The sequence below is a fragment of the Rhipicephalus microplus genome, chromosome X (genome assembly GCF_043290135.1).
Source record: "Rhipicephalus microplus isolate Deutch F79 chromosome X, USDA_Rmic, whole genome shotgun sequence".
NCBI classification, from domain to species: domain Eukaryota; kingdom Metazoa; phylum Arthropoda; class Arachnida; order Ixodida; family Ixodidae; genus Rhipicephalus; species Rhipicephalus microplus.
Genome location: NC_134710.1, coordinates 31,639,815 through 31,663,458, shown reverse-complemented (window position 1 = coordinate 31,663,458; position 23,644 = coordinate 31,639,815). Strand labels below are relative to the sequence as shown.

The 23,644-nt window shown below is 43.1% G+C and overlaps 1 protein-coding gene across 12 annotated transcripts in view; it reads right to left on the bottom strand.

Moving 5' to 3' along the window:
• The window catches only part of hts (adducin 1-like protein hts), a 118,792-nt gene that overhangs the window by 23,335 nt on the left and 71,813 nt on the right, over positions 1-23,644 (bottom strand). For 6 of the 12 annotated variants that reach the window (XM_037426733.2, XM_037426734.2, XM_037426738.2 and 3 more), the window contains 4 exons: positions 21,025-21,117; positions 9,911-10,106; positions 6,980-7,117; positions 3,606-3,680 (listed from right to left, as the gene is read on the bottom strand). In XM_037426733.2, the coding sequence (XP_037282630.1) occupies positions 3,606-3,680; positions 6,980-7,117; positions 9,911-10,106; positions 21,025-21,117 (502 nt within the window). Of the gene's footprint in view, positions 1-2,954; positions 3,012-3,605; positions 3,681-6,979; positions 7,118-9,910; positions 10,107-21,024; positions 21,118-23,644 lie in introns of all 12 variants that reach the window. The other 6 variants (XM_037426735.2, XM_037426736.2, XM_037426742.2 and 3 more) reach the window with 2 other exon arrangements.

Below are 23,644 nucleotides of genomic sequence, written 5' to 3'. Positions count from 1 at the left end.
CGTTGAGGTGTCGCAGGTGTCGCGGTGGGATTGGGCAGAGTGCCGAGAGCATTTTCGAAGTGCGGTATGTTTAAATTAACCGTCGGAAGTGCCTGGGCGTTCGAATTACCGGGCATTTTCGCCCATTGGAATACACAGCTTTGACGGGACCTCATCTTGAGTTCGAATTAACCGGAAGTTCGAATTAAGCGTGCTCGAAATGAGATTTGACTGTACGAAGTAATGCTGGCAGCTACTGCTCTTGGATCCAATATCGCGTAACTCTACAAAACCCTCGTGTAAAAGAACACTGGTGGGCCAGAGAGATAGGCTGTTTTCGCAGAGTCTCTTCATGATGAGAGAAGCCATACGTGCTGACACCTGCAGAGCTAGCGCATGCGCCAGCAATCACTACCGAACCATTATGATCAAAGTTAATAGCTACTGCTCGAGTGATCACTACATTGACGAAATTGAAACAACAATTTTGATAAAACTGAGAACACGATGTTTCAGCTGCGTTTTCGGGCACAGGGCTTGATGGCCGTGGCGCCTTGTGGCTGAATTCCGCTGCTACGGCGTAGTACTGTGCTGATAGAAGAGTTAGGCGCAACATAGGTGGTTCGGCGCATGATGGCAGAGGTAAACAGGTTTAGCACACAATGGCGCAGCTGTTCCACCCCAGCTTTTTATTGTAGTTTTGAAACCTAATGTATACCCCCTCCCTTAACAATGTCTTAACGAGTAATAAATGAAATTAATTAGCAAAGAAGTTAAGAATGACTAAAAAGCTATTAAGAAACAAGGTTAGAAACAAGTGCGTTTTCAATGTTTAGGTGTATTACCGAAGGCAGCCTGAAAGTGTGTGAGTGCGCAGATCTATAATTCATCAAGAAAATTGCCTGAATGGCGAACATACCCCAGCATGCTTTGCAGGGCTGAGAAGTATACGAGTACCTATGTAAATTTAATGAGTGAGAGAGGGAAAAAATAAGGAAGCAATTTCACCAGAGTAGCGAATAAACTTCCTGTGCTTCTTCTAAAAAAGACATCTTGAGAGCAGGGTAAAGACAAACTTCAGCAATTCTTTGACCATGTCAGGGTAATTGTGCTTTTATGTTGCTGAGTCACTTTTGTCAAGTGCCCGATAATTAAAATGCTCAACAAATTTATAAATTCAAATTCATAAATAATTTTGACATTGATATACATACAGCTATCTAAATGAATGGCAGGAAGGGGAAGATGTAGGCTTGTAATGAGAAATTTGTTAACAGGAGGTGTGTGCTGAAGCCAGCGCACATCCCCTGTTTACAAATTTCTTACCTACAGTCGAACTCCGCTACAACGAACACCGCTTCAACGAAAAATTTACGATTCCCTGTCCGCAGTCCATAGGAGTCAATGTATAAATATTGTCGCCACAACGAACACTTTCTTTGATTGTCCCGCTTCAAAATTTTATGATGCAGTTCCAGGCTCAGATATTTCTATGCGGTAAACCCAATCTTTCACATTTCGATGCATTTTCAGAGCCTGACGGGTACAAGAACCTGAAAATGCATCAGAGCCTGAAAATGCATCAACGAAGTCTAAAACATACGTTGTCACCACCAGAAACCACCGCTATACTACAGCTGTTCAGCAAGCATGGGCGCCGCCATTGCTCGATAGCGATGGCAATGGCAACGATAGCGATGACAACGATAGCGACTGCAGAACGATGCCTTTTCCGATTCCGGTGCTAATCATTATGTTAGCACTTGGCCAGTGTGGTAATTAGAGCGGATGTTTGTCCACATTATCAACAAAATCAGCTAACCGCGAGTGATGGATGATAAGAACGGCATAGAATAATGCAAAAGTCGCCGCTCCACGTCACCATGCCTCCATCTCAGCATTGTCGGATTCTTTTGACAGCGCACAGCTACTGGTGTTAATGTGTTAATGCAACTGTTTGGTTCATTCACGAAGACAGTTTTAGGCATTGTTTCAGCATGCTTTTCACCATGGCGTCGCTATGCATGGGTGAGAACCACATCGTGACGCTGCTGGGAAAGAACAGGAAGCAGCGGACATTTTTTGAATTTTGAGAATAAACCTTTCTTTGTTTTGCTAGCTCAGATCAGCTATAATTTTTTTTTTTCGATTTCACTACAACAAAATTTTCGCTTCAACAAAATTTTTCCCGCACCCCGTCAGTTTCGTTGTAGCGGGGTTCGACTGTACAGACATCCAGTAATAGAAAGGGGTAGGGGCAAATATTCCTGCCAAACTACAACATACATTTCATTAAGTGAAATTTTCCTACCTAGAAAGTATTCATAGGCGAGAAGTGATTCCATCACATTCATTAGGCACTGTCACATTAGTTTCTGCATGATGCACAGGTATTTCAATTGCCTAAGTAAATATGTCAAACAGAAATAGCATGCGAGGTATGCTATTTATATATGACATTATTCCGTGCCTACATGTGGAGCAAGACCTGCTCGTGCATATCGTTCAACTTAGAAACGGAGTGATAATTCCCTATACAATATTGCAATAAAGGAGAGAAAGGTGGAACAACACACAAAAGTTTAGCATGAGCACGAACAGCTGATACCTATATGCAACATACGGCTCTTTTATCACAGCGAGTGTTGATTTTGCTTATTTTATAAATATGTATGATTGAACTTATTCCAGGAAAGAACTGCTTCAAAGTGAAGCACATGAAGCAAAATTTGCTGCATTGCTCTTTAACGAAATGTCATTGTCTATCTCTCCAAGGTATATTGGGAATGATGCGAACTTCTTTCAGCTCACTATTACTGGCTTTAACAGTTTAGATTCCAAGCACTGATCTGCATTAGAGGTGACTGTGCAGTTGAGTGCTTGAAAGAAGACTAAAGAATACTTATCTACAAAACTAATTGAAACAGCATGCTTGATATCATGAAGCATTCAAGCATAGCTGTTCAAGCACTCACCCTCAGTGGCCAACCTTGATGACAGTGACCTCTTCACTCGAGCGCTGGATTTCGAATCTGCATGCAGTTAGGAAAGAAGCAGAACACTCCATGCAGACATGCACACTAAGACTAAGGCAAACCAGTATGCCATCCCAGGATCTACTCCAGGGAAGGTAGCAAGTGCAGGCACACACAGTAATCATCCACAATGTACAATGGATACAAGGATTTGTTTAACCTTTTCGGCCCAGCCATGGACTCTTGGTACCAAGACTCCTAGACTCCTGTCCACATTCCAGTAAAAATTCAGAATGGTGCTAGCTTTTCCTGATGAGCAACAAAGCACCACTAAAATGATTAATAACCTTGTAGTGCTCCCACTAAATTCGAAACAGCAACTCTACACTCGGTAACTCAAGGGCCGAAAGAGTTAAGCAGGAAAACAAGATCCTAATGGCATGGACAGGGACGGGAGTGCTTTTTGAACATGCTGCTGGGATACTATGTAACAATGGTTTTGCACAACACACCCATTGTTTTGTACGTGGTCATGCAAACGCTGCTGTGCAGCGATGCTGTTAGTGGCCTCTCTAGTCAATCTGGAAGAGATGCTGAAAGCGCAAAAAAAAAAAGCCAAACATTGGTATGCTGCACCACACAAAAACTAACCGTCTGTGATGATAATCTGTGGTTCTGTCATGTTTGGTTGAAGGTAGCGCACCGCCGTTACAACAGCTGTCTTCACTATTTTGAAAAAGGGAAGGTGCAAGCAGAATGCAGGCATAAGCGGACATAATATGCCTCAATCATACTACTATGTCATGGCAGCCAATGTAGCGACCTAAACTCTATCTGCTTACATACCTATGTAAAAAAAAAAAAGAAGACTGCGATTGTAATAGTTGTGATCAATGTACTAAGCATTTCTACTCGGAACATTATCATCAAGTGACTGTAGCCAGTCTTATGACACCGCGAATGCATGCATCAAAGCTTCACATGAGGCATAAGGTGCCACAGTCCCCTCTGCCACACTCATATGTATTTGGCCAAAATGCTTTGTGCCTTTTTACATCTTTTTTTTAGCTTCAATTTACTGCTGAATCAGCCGCGCACCTTCAGAGCACGTACATGTTATCGATCACATTGATCTTAAACACTGTTTCATGCATGGGAGTTGCAGCAAACAGTACGGTTTCCAATTTATGTGCAGTGGCCTCGCATGTGCCTTCTAAACTACATTGCTCATTGCTATTTCACAGTGTTTCTGGAAAGCAGCGTTTGCTTTGACTCTGTGAGTATGTTGGAAGCGTGCACACTATCAGAGTTCCATCGTATCCTTACATGACCGGATCAACAGCAACTGTGGTTTTGTGTGCTGTAGTTGTGGCAAACAATAGCTCCGTTTTCAATCTGTGAGCACAAGCCTCACATGTACCTTCAAAACTATGTCGTTGCTAGCTATGATCGTGCCTTAAGCAGTTTTGTCAGCTGCAGCAAGCAGCATTGCTTAGAATCTATGAACGTTGTATGAACATGTATTTCTGCATTTTTGTCCTTGCTACATATAACAGCACTGATAGCGACCGCGGTTTCATCCACAGTGGTTGTGGCAAATAAAAAGCTCAACTCTGACTGTGGGTGCACCAGTCGCGTGCATACTTCTGAAGCATCTACTCAATGCTGTTGCTCGAATGGTTTCAGTACTCAAGTTCATAATACCCATTGTGACACAGAAAAGCGTTTGAAACATCCAAATTATGGCCCAATAGACGCGATGGAATCGGCCTGGGAATTATACAATTTTGTATCAGTTGGGTTTAAATCACCGAGATTCTAATTTATTTAAAATGTTTAAAGCTGCACGTTTTACTATGTAGCATCTGTACATTTAAAATTCCCATGTACAACATGAAATGGGACTCCCACATGTAGTGTAAAGAATCGACAACAAGGCAAGATGGTTAAAACAAAGGGTTTAAAATTAATTAAGTACACCTCAAAAGAAGACAAAAAAGGAGACAATAATTCAAAGTGCTTACTCTGAATCAAAGCATTGATACAAAAAAGGAAGAATATTAATACAGAAAATGAGTCGACACAAGTGTGTCAAGAAAAGCTGAAGCATGTAACGCCAAAACATCGAAAACGTGAACTATGAAAAACAAATGGTCAAGAAAAAAAATCCTTGAGCTGGGTAATGAACTGGTCTCCACTTTTTTTCTTTTTTTTAAATGGTAGGCTTCCTTCATTTATATTAAACTGCCAGATGTGATGTCTTCGGTGATACAACTGATGTCCGATGTACTCGTAGATGCACGTTGATGCAGCATCCCGACTGGTAAACATATGCTCTTCCGCACTGAAAACAGTATCATGTCCACCATGCCCACCACACAATCTACATACTACATTCTGGCGAGAGAAACACTACATTGAGGTGGTTTCCTGTCAATGTGTGAAGAAACTGTTCGATGCTTGTTTCTTTCAGAAAAAGAAGAACAAGAACCTACAGGACGGTCAACGCTGCTGCTGTCCCTGTTGGTTTCGATTTTTTTCAGCAATGTTGGTACACACAGATTTTATGATGTATTGGGGATACTCTGGTCATTCCAGCTTGTTTGTCTCTCAAAGCTCATATTTATGCTGTGTTCATAAGACTTCTGTAAAGCAAAACCCAAAATAGTCCTTAATGGTTAATGACTGTGCTTGCAAAAAGGACTACCATAAAAACTACTTTGGGCTTAGCTTTGCACAAGTTTTGAAACACAGAAAATAAATGAGTATATAATAAAATTTCTGTGTGCTAACACTGTTAAAAAAAAAAAAATAAACAAGCACACATATTGCCCATTGCAAAGGGGAAAAAAAAGGCTGTTGTTTCTGATCTCCATAAAACTGCATGAATAAAGCACATAGGCAGTAGGTTTAACGTAGACATTCCCCTCCCCCACAAAGAAACAGACAATTTGCTCATGCATTGCCAGAAAATCACCACAATATATGTTAATCACATAACAATTATTGTTGGAGTTTAACATCCCGAACCCCAAATACGATTATGAGAGACGCCATAGCGAAGGACTCCTGAAATTTCGGCCACCTGGGGTTCTATAACATGCACCTAAATCTAAATACACAGGCCCTAGCATTTTCACCTTCATCGAAAACGCAGCCACCCGGTCGGCATTCGATCCCACCACCTGCTTGATTAGCTATCAAGCGCTTTAACCACAACACCATAATGAAGAATGTAGTGTGAACCCCAAAAGAAAATATATAGATTGTGCAATTGGTGGGATATATACATTCTTCAGTTTCTGTTGCGGAAGAGTATACATTGGTCAATCGCAAGGCTGCTTCAACGTGTGCCTACGAGAACATCAGGCATCAGAGAAGTCATCAGATATGGGGCTGCTATATTGTCTTGTGTGAAATTGAAATGACCTTTAGAAGTAACAACCAACTAATTCGTGAAATGATGGAGATTTACCACATGAGAACCAGTGCATTAGCCCTTTGGTTTTGCTGCATGACAAGAATTTTTTTTTATATACAGTTAAACTCCTTTATAAAAGACATGCACTGGGGAGCAATTCTTGTCTTTTACATGAGGTGTCTCCGAGTACCAAATATGCATTTTCTTATGAGCCTCTATTTCAGTGTATGCACACTGCTGTCTTTTATGACCATTTGTCTGTTACATCAGCATTACTTAGACAAAGTTTCAACTTCATAGTTCCATCTATGTTTCGCTGTTGCTTGCTTATGTGTTTCTCTTGACATGCATGTATTTGCCTATTTTCAGTATTCATCTACTTTGTTTTTCAATAAATGTTTCAGTTGCAAGTAAGCACTTTGTACTGTTGTCTCCCTTTCTGCCTTTGAAGTGCCCTTAATTCCTTTTACACCATGGCACATTAACATGATTGTAACAGCACCCACACCTTTTTTGCCACAATGGAGCAAACATTAGCAAGAGGCCCATTTTTTCCATCAAGATGCATCTACAACTCTCACTGGCCCAACCTCGACACACCCACCTTCTTCGTCAGATGCTGGTGATGTTGGTGACTGAGCAGGTGACTGCAGCGGACTCGACGTCCGCTGAGGGCCCTGGCTAGGGACAGCAACTGGTTCAACAAGCAATGGCTTTAAGCTGTCTGGCACATCATCATCAACTGCAAAGAAGCATAACAGGCTGCACATTGGCAAGCTGCTTTCGTGACGCCACATTTTGCAGAGCTGGAATGAATAACAAGACTACAGCAACAAGTGGTTGCACAACGAATTTGTCATAAAGCACCCAAAGCCCTTAAGAGCAGTAACTTTGTCTTATTTAGAACCTCAAGACCACCTGCCCGGCAAATTCCAGGAACATTCAGAACATTGATGCAATAACTTTGCTCTGTTGTTTGAACTGCTCTGTGCTGCTAGTGGCTGCCAGGTAAGACACACCAATGTTATTACAGTCATCTTTATTTTGAACTTAAGTTACATGAACAATACTCATAGATTCAAGTGAGACATCAACTTCTGTAGTGTAACAAGTGGTACTCGCAACTTCTAAAGATGCGTCATATCACGATGCATTTGATCTCGTGTTGGCTCTGATTTATGCCTTCAAGTGCAAATGCCTAACCTAACCTAACCTAACCTAACTGAAGACCATGGAAATTACACCACTTAGCCCTAAATTGCCCTGTTTCAATCCATGAGTATTGTATCCATAATTTCTCCGGATGCATTTTATATATACATGAAATGATACATGTTTATTTGAGTAATCCTGCCAAGCATGGCATGCTTATACATTAATACAAATAATTTAGACACCAACGACAGTGACCTAGCACTTTTGTCTGTGAAATTGTGTCGCAGTATGCTTGAAACCACAAATTTATAAGAGATTTGAGGTCAAGTACACTGATACGATGGTATTGTCATCAGCACTGACTTGAGAGAGGCAGGTGCTCTGTTAACAATGTCCATTTCACTCATTATCTAGGTAGCTGCAGTTGCCGCAAGCCTACACAAATGCATATATAGAATAAAAAATGTTGTGAGGAAGGAAACCTGGTATGCTTACAAGCTACACCATCATTGGCTTCCCGGAAAACTGTAGGAAAGGAGAGTTGTTTTACAGGTCATTTAAAAAAATCTATCTACAAACAGGAATTGCGATATAGCTTGCTCCCTTCAGCACTACTTTTTCTGTGGTGGTAAACATCCTTAGATGACTAGAAACATCAGTTACAGCAGCAATTAGAGAAATTAAGATAATGAACCTTTTAATTAGAGAAGGTAGGCAGTCAGGTCAAATGGAAGAATATAAGTCCTTTCTGCAAAAATTACGTAGGTGCTTCGAGATTCCCAAAAAGCTGCCGCTGATAATTTTTGCAGATTGATAAAACTTTACCCGCTTCCCCGGCGAAACAATAACGCCAAAGAGTGCAACTTTCACACTCTTCCAAGACATCTAAAATGAGTGAGTAGTTATATCAACCATTAACCTACTTTGTTTCTTGGGTTTGCTGGCTGCACTTACCATGATAACACGCATGGCACATGTAAGTTAAAGGAACTGATAAGGCCATGAATTATAGTGACAGATTCAAGCATCCTTTTCTTGATATGAGAAGAATTATATTATTAAATTGACTTTAAGAGTAATAAAAAAAGTGGCAAGATGTGCAGCCTAGCAGAAGGTCCTTGATGCTGCACTAAGGAATTGTTCTGTATCCTGCATGTACAGTAGACTCCTGTTAAAACCTTAAGAGACTAGGAAAATGTTTTGTTCAACAAGAGTTTCATTTACTGAGAGATGAACACGGGTACAGAAGTCAAGTACAAAACCAATCATATTAGAGGCAGTTTTTCTAGTCAAGCAGCAATTTTGTTCAAGAAAGTTTTCTTTAATTGGAAATCTACTGTAGTTTGATGCTTTTATGTGCACAATAATTAGCATTCAAAATTAGAGCATGTATATTGTTACTCATCCCTACCCTATTCTTTGCTACTTATGAGGTAAAACTGATGAGCGGCCCTGCCTTTGCGGCAACTAATGGAACCCGCCGAGCTGCCGCACATGTGCGTGGAGTGCAAGCAAGCACAGCAAACCGCAGTGCACAAACTGCTGTTACGCTCATTCCCAACTGTTTGCAACATATGTTGTGCATACACATGTAGCTGCAGAGCATTGCACAGCGTTGTACAATATACTGCAGCAAGAGGGTGGGAAAGGAAAGCGAGGGTCGAGAGGAGGGCGAATGAGCACAGAGAGCGAGAGAGGAAGAAAAGAGAAATAGAAAGAAAGAAAAAAAGATGAGAGAACGACTACAGAGAGCAAGTAAGACATAAAAAGAAAGAAAAGGAAGAAAGGAAAGAAAGATGCAGAAATATATATAGAGTGAAAGGATAGAAACGCACGCACGCACACACGCACACACAAAAGGTGAGAAATCAAGAGAGTAAGCATAGCTGCCTATTGTTTAGTATAGCAAGAGATGGGAAAGACAGAGGTGAGACTGTAAAAACCCAGCCAAGCCAGAACCAGCTAAGTGCCTACCAGCTCGGCTGTGACACAGCCTTGTGAGACTGTGCAAGTTTCACAAATTTTCTATCCCCCCCCCCCCCCCCCCCATTAACGCTATAATAGCAGTCTGTCCGATTTTCAAGGAATGTCTTTAAAACACGGTTAGAAAGTGAATTGCATTCTATGATGTACCTTAACGTGCAGTAATTTTGACATTAAGCTTCGAGCTCAACAGTACAACGAAGTACGTACTGTTGTTACGGAGCAACTATGATCCTGGCTATTACATGTATGGCAAGCGTAAACAGCAACTTGCCACACTTTCCAGCTACACTTTGCCCAAACCCCCTAATGTATCTACAACACCATGGAATATCTCATTTTTGAGCCACAAGCTTTCCACAAAATCTGCATGCACACATACAAATAAACCACTCACTTGATTCTCCACGTTGCTTTCTTTCCACAAGTCGCTTGTAATCTTCAAGCTCAGAGTCTGTTATGTTGTCAAAGGGGTTCTTACTGTAGGCAGTTTTGTAGACCATAGCATTGTGTTGATAGTCACGCTGGATTATCCCCTTGGATGCAGCCCCCACAAGCACAACTTGGTCGCCTGTTGCACTTGCCACGGCATCCTATAGGAGAGTCAATGCTCAAAAGTTATTTGCTTGCATTCAGATATTTCTCACTTGCCCCTTGGCAGGTGTTTAAGGGGGGACACGGGTCTTTGGGACCAAAAAATCGCGGAAAAAATAGAGTTTTGGAAAATGGCATTTTCGAAATCTAGAGGTCTTATTACACAGCTACACAAAGTTTCTCAGCTCTTGCATTAATATTTTAGCTGTAGCATAACTCTAAACAATACTGGCAGAATTGCAGCCGAAGTTATTGCTAAAAAGGTCCTTTTTTCGCAAAACTCAGCGGCCGTTTCACGAGTTGTAGCGTGGCTATCTTGGTCTCGTTTGAAAGAGCTATTTTTCTTCTTTATTTTCCCGCCAACTCCTATTCTAGGCTGTCATTGGCTTTCTCAAAAAAGCGCGCAAAAAAAGAGTCCCAGCGCAAGCTCATTCGTTGCCTAGCGCACGTGACCTCAGTTCGGCATACGATTGGCAGAATTCCTTTCTTGTCAGCACAGCGCTCATCCGCGCTGTTGGCCATGCGCGATGTTATCAGTGTGTGTGACCAACGCCTGTGTGGTTGGAGTGAAGAACGATGGCTCGGAAGAAGCCGCACACGAAAAAAGCATTTGGGGCGAAGAAAGTGCGACGCCACTTATTGAGAACATTAAGAAGAGGAGTGTAACGCAGCCGAACCTCGAAAGCATCGCGGCTGCCGCCGATACGGACCTAGGCCTAACAAGCCCGTCGTCGTGCGGAGGGGCCGATGGTCGCGTGCGTTGCGATACGAAGTTTCTGCAGCCCGCAGAATTGGAAGAGGGCAGAAAAAGAGCCCAAGATAAACTGCTGCAGCTGTCATCCACCCCCGCAACGGAAAAGAAACGACATCAGCTGACAGACAACGCCGATGGCGCATGTGAAACCCCTGACACGAGTGTGTTTACAATTGTAAGCTTAGATTTGGTGAACACTCTGCTTGTGCATGCGAAATGTAAATTATGCGGTGCTGGTGACCTAAAAATCCTCAGAGACAATCGTGAATACGGACTCGCGGTCAAGCTGCATCTCGTGTGCACGAACAGCAGTGACATGACGTGGACTTGGAGCTCGCCACGCGTCCGTGGTGAACCGAAAACAAACCCGTTCTGTGTGAATGTTCTCACAGCTCGCGCCATACAAGCTACAGGAAACCGACAAACAGCTTTTAATGATATTTTCTCGCTGATGAAGATTAGCCGTCGCCGCCTCCACACAAAGACGTGGCAAAGCTACCTCAAAGGTAAGCTGGTTCCCGCAGCGGATCATGCGGCCAAAAATGTGACAAGCGAGTGCGCGCACTCGGTTCGCGAGCTCTATCAAGATTTGTGCCTCAGCAACCCCGGAAACATCACGGTGTCGTTCGATGAGTCGTGGATGACTCGCGGACATTCCTTGCACATCGGCATCGTGATAGAACTGTTTATGGGGCTTTGTTTGGACTACGTTGTCCTGAGCAGTTTCTGCGCGGGATGCGAGACTGGCCCAAAGGAAGGCGATCCGTCTTTTGAAAGCTGGAAGAAAGGCCACAAGTGTCAAAAGAACACAAACAAAAAGTCAGGAAAAATGGAAGTGGAGGAAGCTCTTATTTTATGGAAGCGGTCCCTCGAGCGGCACGGTCTTCTGTACACTACAGTGCTTAGTGATGGAGACAGCCGTACGTATCTCGCACTTCAAGAGGAGAAACTTTACGGTTACATAGCAGTGGAAAAGGAGGACTGCGTGAACCAGGCACAAAAACGTATGGGCACGGCACTACGCAACCTCGTCTCAAGAAGTAAAGCTTCTTGCCTTCAGGGCCCTGGCGGAAAAGGTCGGCTCACAGCTGACCTAATTACGCGGCTAAGCTCCTATTACGGATGGGCACTGAAAACGCACAAAGGAGATGTGGATGCCATGCACAAGGCAGTGATGGCAACCTACCATCACATAATGTCTACTGACACTGCGTCGAACCATTCCTTCTGCTCAACAGGTCCCAATTCGTGGTGCTGCCAAAATGCCGCATAGGCTAGGGGTGAGCCAGCACCAAAACACCTTCGCAACCTGCCTCCTCATGTTTGTCAGGCTTTGTTGCCTATATACGAACGCCTGAGAAACAGAAAACTGCTTGAGAGGTGCCTGCGAGGGAAGACTCAAAACAGCAATGAGAGGCTCCACTCGGTCATATGGTCGCTTGCACCAAAAGAGCGCCATGCCTCCCTTTTTACCGTAAAAGCAGCTGTGGTGGAGGCAGTGCTAAGGTTTAATGCAGGAAATGTGAGACCAACTGCATCAATACTAAAGGAGCCGAGTCTAAGCCCCAGCACATTGTGCAGCAATCGTATGGCTGAAAAATATCAGCGGCGCCTGGAAGCTTCAACTCGAAAATGTGCATCAGCAGAAAATATGCACAGAGCCCTGAAAAAACGCCACACAGGCAACTATGTGCAGACAGACTATGTGCCAGGGGGCTACTGATCATTTACAACTGGTAACTTGTAAATATTTTATGATATTCTGGAATAAATTGAGCTGTTTAAGTTTTTCGCGATTTTCTCAGAACAAGCTTTTTACTCATTTTGCTTGTTTGGTACAGTGATATCTAAATTCTTGGGACAGCTACAGCTGTAATTTTTTTATATGTGATGCTGAATGCCTAAAGCTTGAACTGCTGCAAGCAGATTATTTGTTTTCTCTCTCTATAATTTTTTATTTGCTTTGGTTCAAGTTCATTAGTGGCTGTGACATAAACATCTAAGATTTGATGAGCTCCTAAATTGCAAATTGTTGTTGGAATTGAAAACTGCTTGTAGCAGTGCAACCCTTATGTATTCTACTTTGCATTCATGCACTAAATTTAACTTTCTGCTCAGTAGATTTTCATCTATTGTATCACCAATTATTAGAAATTAATATCTAATTATTTTGGTAACTAACTGAGTCACAGAAAAAATAACTACATTTTTGAAATCAGCACAACAAAATGCATATACCTGTGCTTTTAAATTGAATTTGGTTCATAAATAAAAAAAAAATAGCTCCAGGTACCATGTCCCCCCTTAAAAAAAAGGGGAAAAGGTAGCTCAAGCCTTTCACACTTTGTACACATTTGCATACACAACTTGTTTTTGCTAGTTGTGTTGACTAGTCTCTAAGAAAAAGGAAGGTACATTCAACTTTGATCGACTTTAACCTCCTGCGTAATCAATTGACATCTTCGGTTGGTGGCACTAGTGGAGTTTTCTATTCACTCGTGCAGTCCCGTACGTTCATCTGAGCACCACGCGAGCGGTGCTGCATGTCTGAATGGGTCTGCCAAGACACGTGTGCATGCCATCATGACACTGTGGAGATCCGACAGTGGAGCGCAGTGCGCTATATATATATATATATATATATATATACAGCACGACCGTGCTACCACAAGGTTACTTTTCCTACAAGGATTTCATTGGAGAAGGCACTGCAAAAATTATAACATTCATCGAGTATGTCGACAACTCTAGCAGCACAAGTGCCTGAAGAACGCACAAGCACCCATACTAGACATACAGTGTCTTGCAAGCATTTATAATCATTTGATTTTCCATCGTTGACACTGTTATTCCCAGTACAAATCTGCCATTGCGACAATGTGCTTGTCGAATTTTGACTGCAGTGTGTCTCTCGCAAATGGCACTGCTGTTGCAGATTCAAAATTGGCGATTCACACATTCATCTGGCCCGTAAGGGGGCCAGAAACTCTGGTAGTGTTCGACGTAACTTCCCTTTTACCAACATGGTGCCAGTGCAGCTCAGCAAAAGATGCCAAATGTGCCTTCATTCAACCTCATTTCGCTGCGTCTTGCTGCCCACATTCACTCTGCTGATGCCACAACCATGTTCAATGAGCTGTTCAATGAGTCACTTCCAGTAAGCAACGTGAATAGTACAATTTTTGTTCGCTCAAAATTAACATAACCTGCAAGAAATCGCAGAAGTACTTTAAGCACAAGATTGGTTTCTTTCCTATGAGAAACCACAAGCATGTCTGACCTCCGGACAAACAGATCGTTCATTTGCTCCAAGATTAATCTGAAAAATGCGCAAATCAATGTTACAGCAGGGAATAAGGCTGCTGGAGAGGCTAAAGGCACATTGGCGAGTGAACAAACTGAATTTGTGACAACTAACACAGCTGAATAAAGCGAAACTAAGAAGCATTTCATAACATTATGCACATACAGCTTGGACTACTTACCACATAACCGCACATGACCTTAGCGCATTACTGCATAACCTGACACAGGACTGGCTATAAAGCAGACTTTTCTTACTAGCGTTTATCATCTTCTAAACTTCATGTATACAGATATCGGTTATTGCACATCCCCCGAGATGAAAGACTGGTTATAATGTGGCTCGAACTAACAAGGTAATGACTGCACTTCTCAACAGAGGTACACCAGCAGGAGAGAGAGCGACATAGGCGCTACCAGAGTCCTTCAATTTTACTGGTCACGAAACTGCCCCGTAACTCAATGGGAGAGCTTCATATGATGCGTTGGGTTGCCGCGCGGTGGCGCCACCATCTCACTGAGGGGATTCGTCGGGCTGGTCGGGCGGCGTTGCGCTGGCTCGAACGACGCTGCGAGTTGGTTGCTTTGTGTGGGAAACGTGCATATCGTGCTGTTGTGATGCGGCGTTAGTGCAGTGACGATGCCGAACACGTGTTGTGTCCCGGGATGTCGTTCCGGGTACAAGGGCAGAACAGAAAAAGTTTCCTTGTTCTGTTTACCCAGTGACGGCGTGCTGCGCGAGAAATGGAAGCGCTTAATTCCAAGGCAAGAAACGGGTGACTTTTGCTTCGACTCTAAGTATGTGAGAGTGTGCGAGAAGCATTTCGATGACAGTGACATCATCCGCGCAGATAAATTTGTGGTGAATGGCGAAAAAGTCACTTCCGCGCGACACGCCCCTTCTGCAGCCTTGTGCCATTCCAAGGAAGTTTGACGGCTTGCCAGCGTATTTGACGAAGCCGAAGCAGCGGTCACGGACCCTGACAAGAAGGTCCCCAGCGAAGCGACGTCGTGAGTCGTCCTCATGTGCCCGTAAAACAGAAGTTCACGCCAAACCAGGCACATCGGGTGCCGCGTCGTGTGGTGAAGGTGAGTTTACGTTCAATGTTGTTTTAACTTTCTTGCCCGTGCAGTGATTATATCGGTGAAATTTCGAAGGAGTGTGTGAGCTGAAAATGCGCTATTTGAAACGATTTTTGAAATTGTTTTGCAGATCTTGCACTGCCCACAGATCTTGTCGGCGAGGGGCCAACGTGCACTTCGGACTCGGCGTGCCAGACAGATGAACTTACCAGCCCTCTCGCCGAAGTTAAACTGCTGAAGTGCCAACTTCGGGCAACGAAACAACAGCTGACCTTGTGTCAGACGAAATTGGCCAAGATGAGAGTGCAAGCGAGCAAGCACAAAAAACTTGAAGAAAGCCTTCAAAAAATGTCAACCCGCACGAAGTTGATTTTCGATCAGTGCGTGATGAAGGCGAATGCCAAGTCTGCGAAAGCTGCCAGGTAAGTTTAGAAAACAGGCCAGCGCGTGTAGGATGTTTGGGAGCAGTGTTGGTGTATTTCGGTGTCAAATTTGGTTCTTTAAATTACCCCACCATGCGTCTTCGCTGAAAATACACTTTAATGTTAACATTCCTCGAGCATGTTAAGAATATTGATTCAACAGGCCATATGCGTGTCACCACATCGATTTTGTTTCAGCACCCCCTATTTTTTATTACTCCAGCAGTTTCAAATAAAAGTTGTGTTTGCTTTCCACAGCATTCCTTTTATCCTTAACGTGCCAACAGTCTCACTTTGCAGTGCCGGTTGCTTATTGAGGATGAATACAATTACAGACGGATGAAGTTTTATATATTTTCGTATTGCCCATACTACAAGGTTAGAGAATGCGCTGCATATGTTTGCAACGTGTCAAATGCTATAGTTGCATAACATACGATATGCCAGAGAAACGCCAGATTGCATGTATTTATCCTGAACATGGTTCCTCTGTGCCTACTGTTCATTGGGCTTTCAGCACATGCAACTGGAAAGCAGCATACACCATGTCATATAATGGGGTATTCTTGAAGCACCTACGCATGAACCTGGTATATTGTGCTTGTATCCTTTTAGCAGTTTCGCTAATGTAAATGCATGTGAAATTCATTATAAAACAACTTTACTATTTAATGCATGTGTTTCAGTATGATGAGCCCCCTCTCCTATTTTTGGTGTCTGGTGCACACACATTATGCATGCATATAAATCATCTTGTCTGTGTCATGTACATGCATGTAATTCCAAATGCACTGCACGAATTTTTTTTATCCTGAAGGCCCACTATGTAGCATGTTTCGAAATGTGAGAACAGTTCCCTACTTTTCTCTTTAGGTACAGGAAAGAATGGCTTATGACTGTCTCCTTCTGAAGGTTAAGTCGGCGTCTGTGTACACGTTCCTTCATGAGAACGAATTTCTACCTCTCCCTAACCCCTGCACTCTGTACACTTACATGAAGAACCTGAAAGCTGACTTTGGGTTTGATGCAAACTTGTTTGCTGTTCTGAACGAAAAGCTTGCAGCGGTCCCAGAGAGAGAAGGACGAGGTTTAGAGAAATATCTATATTTAAAATCAAAAGCAGTGCCTGTGACTTTTGACATTGTTCCTAAGCCATTTGGCCATTTCTATTTTGCAGGAGCACTCATGTTTGATGAGATGAGTGTTCGCAAAAGCCTGCATGTCAGAGAATCTGATATGGCCCTGCTTGGAAAAGTCAACTTTGCTGAACACACCAGGCCAGGGGATAACGAGAAAGACTCTGATCATGTGTTGGTGTTCCTGTTTCGGCCCTTTCTTGGGGGCTGGTCGCAAACTGTGGGAACATTCTGCGCTTCCAGCGCTGCTCCTGGTTCTGTTGTGGCTAAATTGCTGCTGCAGTGCATTGTGCACTTGGAAAATTCTGGCGCTGTTGTCCAGGCTGTGACATGCGACAATTTTACAAGCAACCGGTCAGCTTTGAGGTCGTTGGGTAACAACTTTTTCCTGTAACAATCCTAGAGTACTGCTGTAATATATGGTTATACAGCTGAAATTTCTTCTTTACAGGCATACATGGGGACAGAAAAAAACCACAAACATCATTTCAACACCCCTGTGATCCGTCAAGAGAGATTTACACTGTCATCGATTCACCGCACATTTTCAAGTGCATAAGAAACAACCTTCAAAAGGTTGGGAAGTTTCTGGTAAGAAAAACGAGGCGTGGTTATGCTATACTTTACTGTACGAATTGTTTACAACAATAATTGAAATTTTGTTTCAAACTGCCAGAGGGTGACGTTTACCACGATCATTTCAAGTCCCTTTTGGGGTAGGAGGAAGAACAGGCTGGACTACGAGCTGTGCCTAAACTGACAAAAGCCCACATAATGCCCAATGCCTTCCAGAAAATGAGTGTGAGACTTGCTGTTAAGGCAAGTAATATTATGACTTTCTCTTGTGCAGCAGGTAGCATGTTTGGGAAACTACTCCTTCAGCCACACCTTAATGATTTTTTATCTTCAGTTGTTCAGTGAATATATAGCTGCTGCACTGGAGTTTTACAGCAGGCAAGATGTGTGCAAGGAGCTGCATGATTCAAAGGCGACCGCGGCATTCACCGGACGAATGAACGGCCTGTTTGCTTGAATTCTCGGAGGCCAGAGCACGTGCAGTATAACGAAGCGGAGCACATTGCAGTGAGAAATACCACTCGAGACTTTATATGTTATTATGGGTATCCTGCTTTTATTTATTGTTACAGATGTAACATGAATATTTTTCAGACATTAAAAGAGAACATGACATGGCTGAACAACTGTTGTGATTACATTGAGAGTTTGCCGAAGCAAAGACAGGCCTGCTTCCTCACCAAGCCCACGTCTGAAGCGCTGCGAGTAACCCTACTCAGTACTATCGCACTTGTGGAAAGACACACAGTGCAACATACATCATTTCGTGTTTTGATCCTTTCCCTTTATGCAGCGCTTTTAAATGTTACTGTACCACCTCATCGAAAAGAGAATATTACTGGGGTATCTGGGTGCTCAGCGCATTCCAGAGCACTCAACAGATTCATTAAAAGCCTACTCTGAAGGACGCGTACCAGCTTCTTTTCAGTTTTTTTTTCTCGTTGCATTATTGATAGGCCCGCAGCAGTCCGCAGCTACGGAGCTACCGTATGTATTGTGGTTACAAAGTTTTCTTGAAGGAAACAAACAAAAGATATTTTGAAATCGGTAAACACGGCACAGCGTTTGCGCCCAAAGACGCGAAAGCAGTTGCCGTTCGTGGCCGAGGTCTGCGGCGATTTATTCGAAAAAATAAAACCCCATTGGAGGCAGGTGGTATACACAATAATTGGGCGATTCATCGCTAACAACTACGAAAAGAAAAAAAGAAACACAGCGCGCAGAGACCAGAAGCAGCGAGCGTTTTCATGCCAAAAGCTGGCAAATATGCCGCACGCGCGGCGGCTGGATCCTCTCAGTGCGACGGTGGCGCCAGTAGTGGCTCCCACGGACTCTATATGAAACTAGCGCCGAAGTTTCGTGACCAGTAAAGCATTGAAGGACTCTGGCGCTACGAAGGAGAGGGGTCGCAGAACAATCTAACAAGGAGCAGAGAATGGGAAAAAAAAACAAGAAAAAAATAAGAGAAAGAAGGTTAGCCACGTAAAGATAACGGCGAAGCTGACTGACTATAGGTGCTGAACGAGGCCTCTTGGCTGATGCTAGGTCTTTGTTTGGCATAGACAGTGCCGAACCACAACCAGTCGCAGACTGTGGGAGAATGTCCAAACTTGAGTGCCAGAACTAACGTGCAAATCTGGCATGGGTCTATCGTCGCTGGTATACTCCACTTGCACCACGGCAGGCAGACATGGCGCGGACACTGCGCGGACTTTGTTCGTGGGCATGAATTGGCGGCGGGGGATCCTTGTCGGTGCATGCGTGACTGGGCAGTGGTAAACCCAGGTGGTGACCAGCCAGTGCAGCTGTGATATGGCCCTCTCTAGTCACGATAGCTGTGATAAGCAATGACGCGCAAGTTTTCTTTTAGCCTAGCTTCACAGAAAAAAAAAAAAAAAAAACCGTCGTGGGCGCGTAGCGCGAGGATGGGTTGTCTAGGCGTCGGAAAAACCTTTGTTCTGGTCACTTGCCGCCCACTTTTCGTGAGAGCGCTCAGCGCCGAATAGCAGCCCCCCTCTGCGTCAGAAAAAAGTTGCGCTGTCATAGAGTGCTGCGGGCTCTCGCCTTTCCCACCAGAAGGAACTTGCAAGCTTTTCAGGCTTTGGTTGTTGTGGCCGTTCTCCCCACACTGTTGGTTCTACTCGGACTGCCCTCGGTTGAGCTCGTGAGTGCGGTCTCGTTTGCACCTAATCTCGAGTTTTCTAGGGGGCAAACTTTTTAGGCATGCCAATTGAGTTGCAAGTTCACAGGCTAGACCTAACAAGCGTCAACCACGTAACCGCCTTATCGGTAGCAGCCGCTGATGTGCGGTTGCTAGCCGTGGCAGCTTAGGTGGCTGCTCGTGCCACAAATCTTGCGCATTGGCAGCCTCTGGAGAATAGTATTTTGCTTATATGGTGTATACGCGTTCCTTTGGCGACTTATGTTATATAAATGGTTTGCATAAGTGCTATATAAGCATACTCACAGCCACGTTAGTGCGGTGTGTGCACGTGAAGATACTCGTGCTAGGGCATTTCGACCTCGAGAGATTGTAGCTCCATTTTCAAAATATCAAACACCACATTTGGTGCAAAATAGGGGAAATGTAACATGATTGGTCTACTGATGCAGTTTTGTGCAACAGTTGTAGTTACGACATCCCTTGCTTTAATTAGAGCAACAATCTGGATATGTTCAAATTTCGTGCCCGTTCTCCTTTAAGGTAAATGTCAGTTTTTGAGCATAATAATAAGACATGGCACAAAAAGAAGATTAGTGCACAAGACGAAGCACTTGTGCCAATTTTCTCTCTGTGACATAAGTATATACTGTATTTACTCGCAGAATGAATGCACTTTTTTTTTTTAAATCTGAGCAAAGTTGGGGTGCGTTTATTATGCGGGAAAAATTTTATGAAAACTTCTTTGGGAGAAGCAAAAAATGCGGTAATGCAAAAAAGAAAGGTCGCTTAGCCTTTGGGATTGACATACGCGTACACTGTTTAGGATCAGCTTCTTTGTTGCACTTTACCCACATTCGGGGGTCGATGGCGCTATCTTCTGCAAGCTGTCCCCGTACTGCCCACGCACGCCATAAAAGAGCTTTGCGGCTATCTTTTCTAGCAAACGTTTAACCGCAACAGCGGTATCTGCTGTGATCTCAAGGGCGCCCAGAAATATGTGCTACGACGCTACAATGCACTCTACAAACTTCCCAGCAACCTAGCACGACGACCCCGACGATGCCGTTGACATTGCAGCAAGTAACCAACATTTCAGCAAGCTACCCCTGAAGCATCACAACAAAGTCAATAACAAGATTAACGACAAAATACAGCCGCCACCTCACTTCCATAAGAGAAGTTCTTGTATGCGCGGAGAACAAGCGAAGCGAGAATCGGGGGCGCTACCATGTTGCGGAAATTGTCGCAATCTTTTCTGGGCGGCAAGCGATGTTTCTTGGTTTTCCCGAAACCTGCGACACGACAGCAACGAATGACCCTTTGCAACAACAAATCCTGTCATCGTCACCTTGAAAATTGTGTACACTTGGTTGGGCCTTAAAATTTCGTATTTGCAGGATGCGACCGTCTGTTGGCGCGGGCAGCAATCATATGCCCACTAAGCCCTGAAAAAGTGCTTTAAGGCATATTTCTACTCACCTGCATTTTCTTAACTTCTTCCCAAGTAACTCCGTCAAGAAGGTTTGATTGTGGCCCTGCATTTATTTTCGAATTGAGGCGGTTTTCCTTCAGCTGTGGGAAAAAAAAATCGGGCCACATGATATGATACTGCACCAGTTTACACTTTCTAAAACTATCATTGTCAGGATCATCCTTCTCAGTGCATGCCAGCTAGCTATATTTCAAAAAAAAAAAAAAAAAAAAGAAGAAGAAAGAAAGAAAATTAATCCCTCCACATATTTGTTGTCACGGTCATTTTCATTCCGACATAGCAAGTACATTGACAGCACAGGCAGCAGAAACACTGAGCGAACTGTCATTTGCTATAATTTTGGCTTCACATTAGTACTTCCTCAAGCAAAAGGTCAAGCAGTGGCGAAAGTAACCCTTTGGAACAGCAAAATATTGTTTTTGTTTTTTATTTCGGAAGTCCCTTGCAAAATTGCATATCAGGACTTGTGCAGCTGCTACCTAGCTGTGAAAGTTTAGTGCAAAGGGCGAATGCCCCTTGAGTGATGCCAGAATATACTAGTAAAAGCTTTTGAGAGAGAGAGAGAGAGAGAAATACGGTGGACAACTGTTTGCAATAAAGTATTGAAGGCTTCACTTTGGTACAAATATCAAAGAGTATCAGAAGTTTACCTTAGGGGCACAGATTCCACATGCAACTAAACTAAAGGTACCAAGCTTCTGATTATCCCAGAATTCTGCTTGATGACTTCATATCAAGTACACCACTTAACCTTTATCGCTTAAAAACACAAACATTCTGACCATTTAAATGCACCTGTAGAGCATCCTTGTCCCCACAAGAGTAAACGAATAAAAAGAGTTGTCAGCCATTACACTCTAAGAAGGTGGATGACCAGCAAAGCTGTTTAGCACACAACACAGAGGTGATACAGAATTTTGAACCATAAATGCTCATGCCTTTCGCAACTAAATCCAAAATGTTGGTCCAAAAAGTCTTATTTGAATTTAGCATACACTCTTTAAAGTTTTTCATTTAAGCATCAGGGTATGTGCATCTTTTTATCACATCTTTTTACCTCATTTTTTTACTGCATCAACCTTGTTTGGCTTGGCATATGTATTAGGTGTTACATACATGATCTAAATTGGAATTTCCTGCCCTTCTTATGGATATGCTTCCTCTCTTGTGACAGTCATACAAAGTGAAGATTTGCTTATATGGCTCAATTCATAGCACGCAAATCGCCAAATTATAAAATTTAAATGCAATGTGACCCCATTAAACACGTCAAACCAACAGATGGGTATAGTTAGAGGCCTTTACCTACAAGTTACTTGGGTGTATCTATCGTACTGGCTGGTGAAAGCTAGATACGTTCTGGCTAGAGCTTCTTTCATCGACTTTCAGTACCAATTCTGTGCAGAAAACTAATTATTGCTCATGCATACTTCAATCCTGACGACATGCTAACTCAACTGTAAAAGTTGCGAGGACTCCTGAAACTCTTACCACATTGTAACACTCCAGAATGCACCCATGGTGTCCACTTGCCTTCTATACTTCCACAGCGCATATTGCGCAGCTTGAGACTTCAGCAGACATGAATATGTGCATTTAGTTCCACTTATGATGACCTTTCATTATTTTTTTCAATGTCTCACTAACGTCTCATGAAGAAGCATCACTATACCTGTACCCAATAATACACAAGCATGCAGTACCTAGCGGCACAAGTTTTAGCAGTGCCAGAACCAAGACATTAGTGCTGAAACTTGCAAGTAAGCATTAGTACCTGAACATTCTTCCTCCGATGTGCAACTGATTGTAACAAGCTAAAAGCAAAGTTACTTTTCCAAGCAGATTACAAAGTTTGATTACAGTGCATACTATGCCACAGGTTGGATAATGCTGAAAGAACTTATGCAACTTTGCACGGTGAGTAAGAATTATAGTGTTGAAGCAACTAGTGTAACCACCCTTGCATATCAATAAATATTCTAGGTTAAGATATTCCAATTCTCCATGGCAAGCATGTGGATAAAACTGACAAATCAGGAGCAGATGGCAGAGTTTGCTGCTGTTTATTCAGAAAGCAAGCTTTACAATCAATGAACACATCTGCCACACAGAAAAATATACTTTTTTTATGCACATAACGGCTCAGCTCATAGCAAGTAAGAGCTGACCTAGAGGTATCAACTACAACAATAAGCTGAATGCCACTTCAGTTGTGATACATGTTTCTCCACTATCTCTGCATTAACGCACCAATACAATTTTGCAGCAAGAGACAACAAGAGAGCAGCCAAGAAAGCCCAAGCCAAAACACACTTTCCTACATAAAAAAGCCTGCAAGCACAAAATGAACGAGAAACACTTAAATCGTAGCTTTGCTCCACACAGAATCCTCATGCATAAGCAAACATGCAAAAAAGTCGCATACATTTGATCTATTCATGTATGTCAAGTTCCAATTCCGTTAAAAATAGAAATGAATACAGCGAAACAAACTCTTGCATATTTAACACTAGCTGCAATAAGAATGAAAATGGGCTTAGACACCTGAAATAGCTGCTTAACTTCGGCTGCATCCACTGAGACTAACAAGCACGAGCTTTCAGTTTT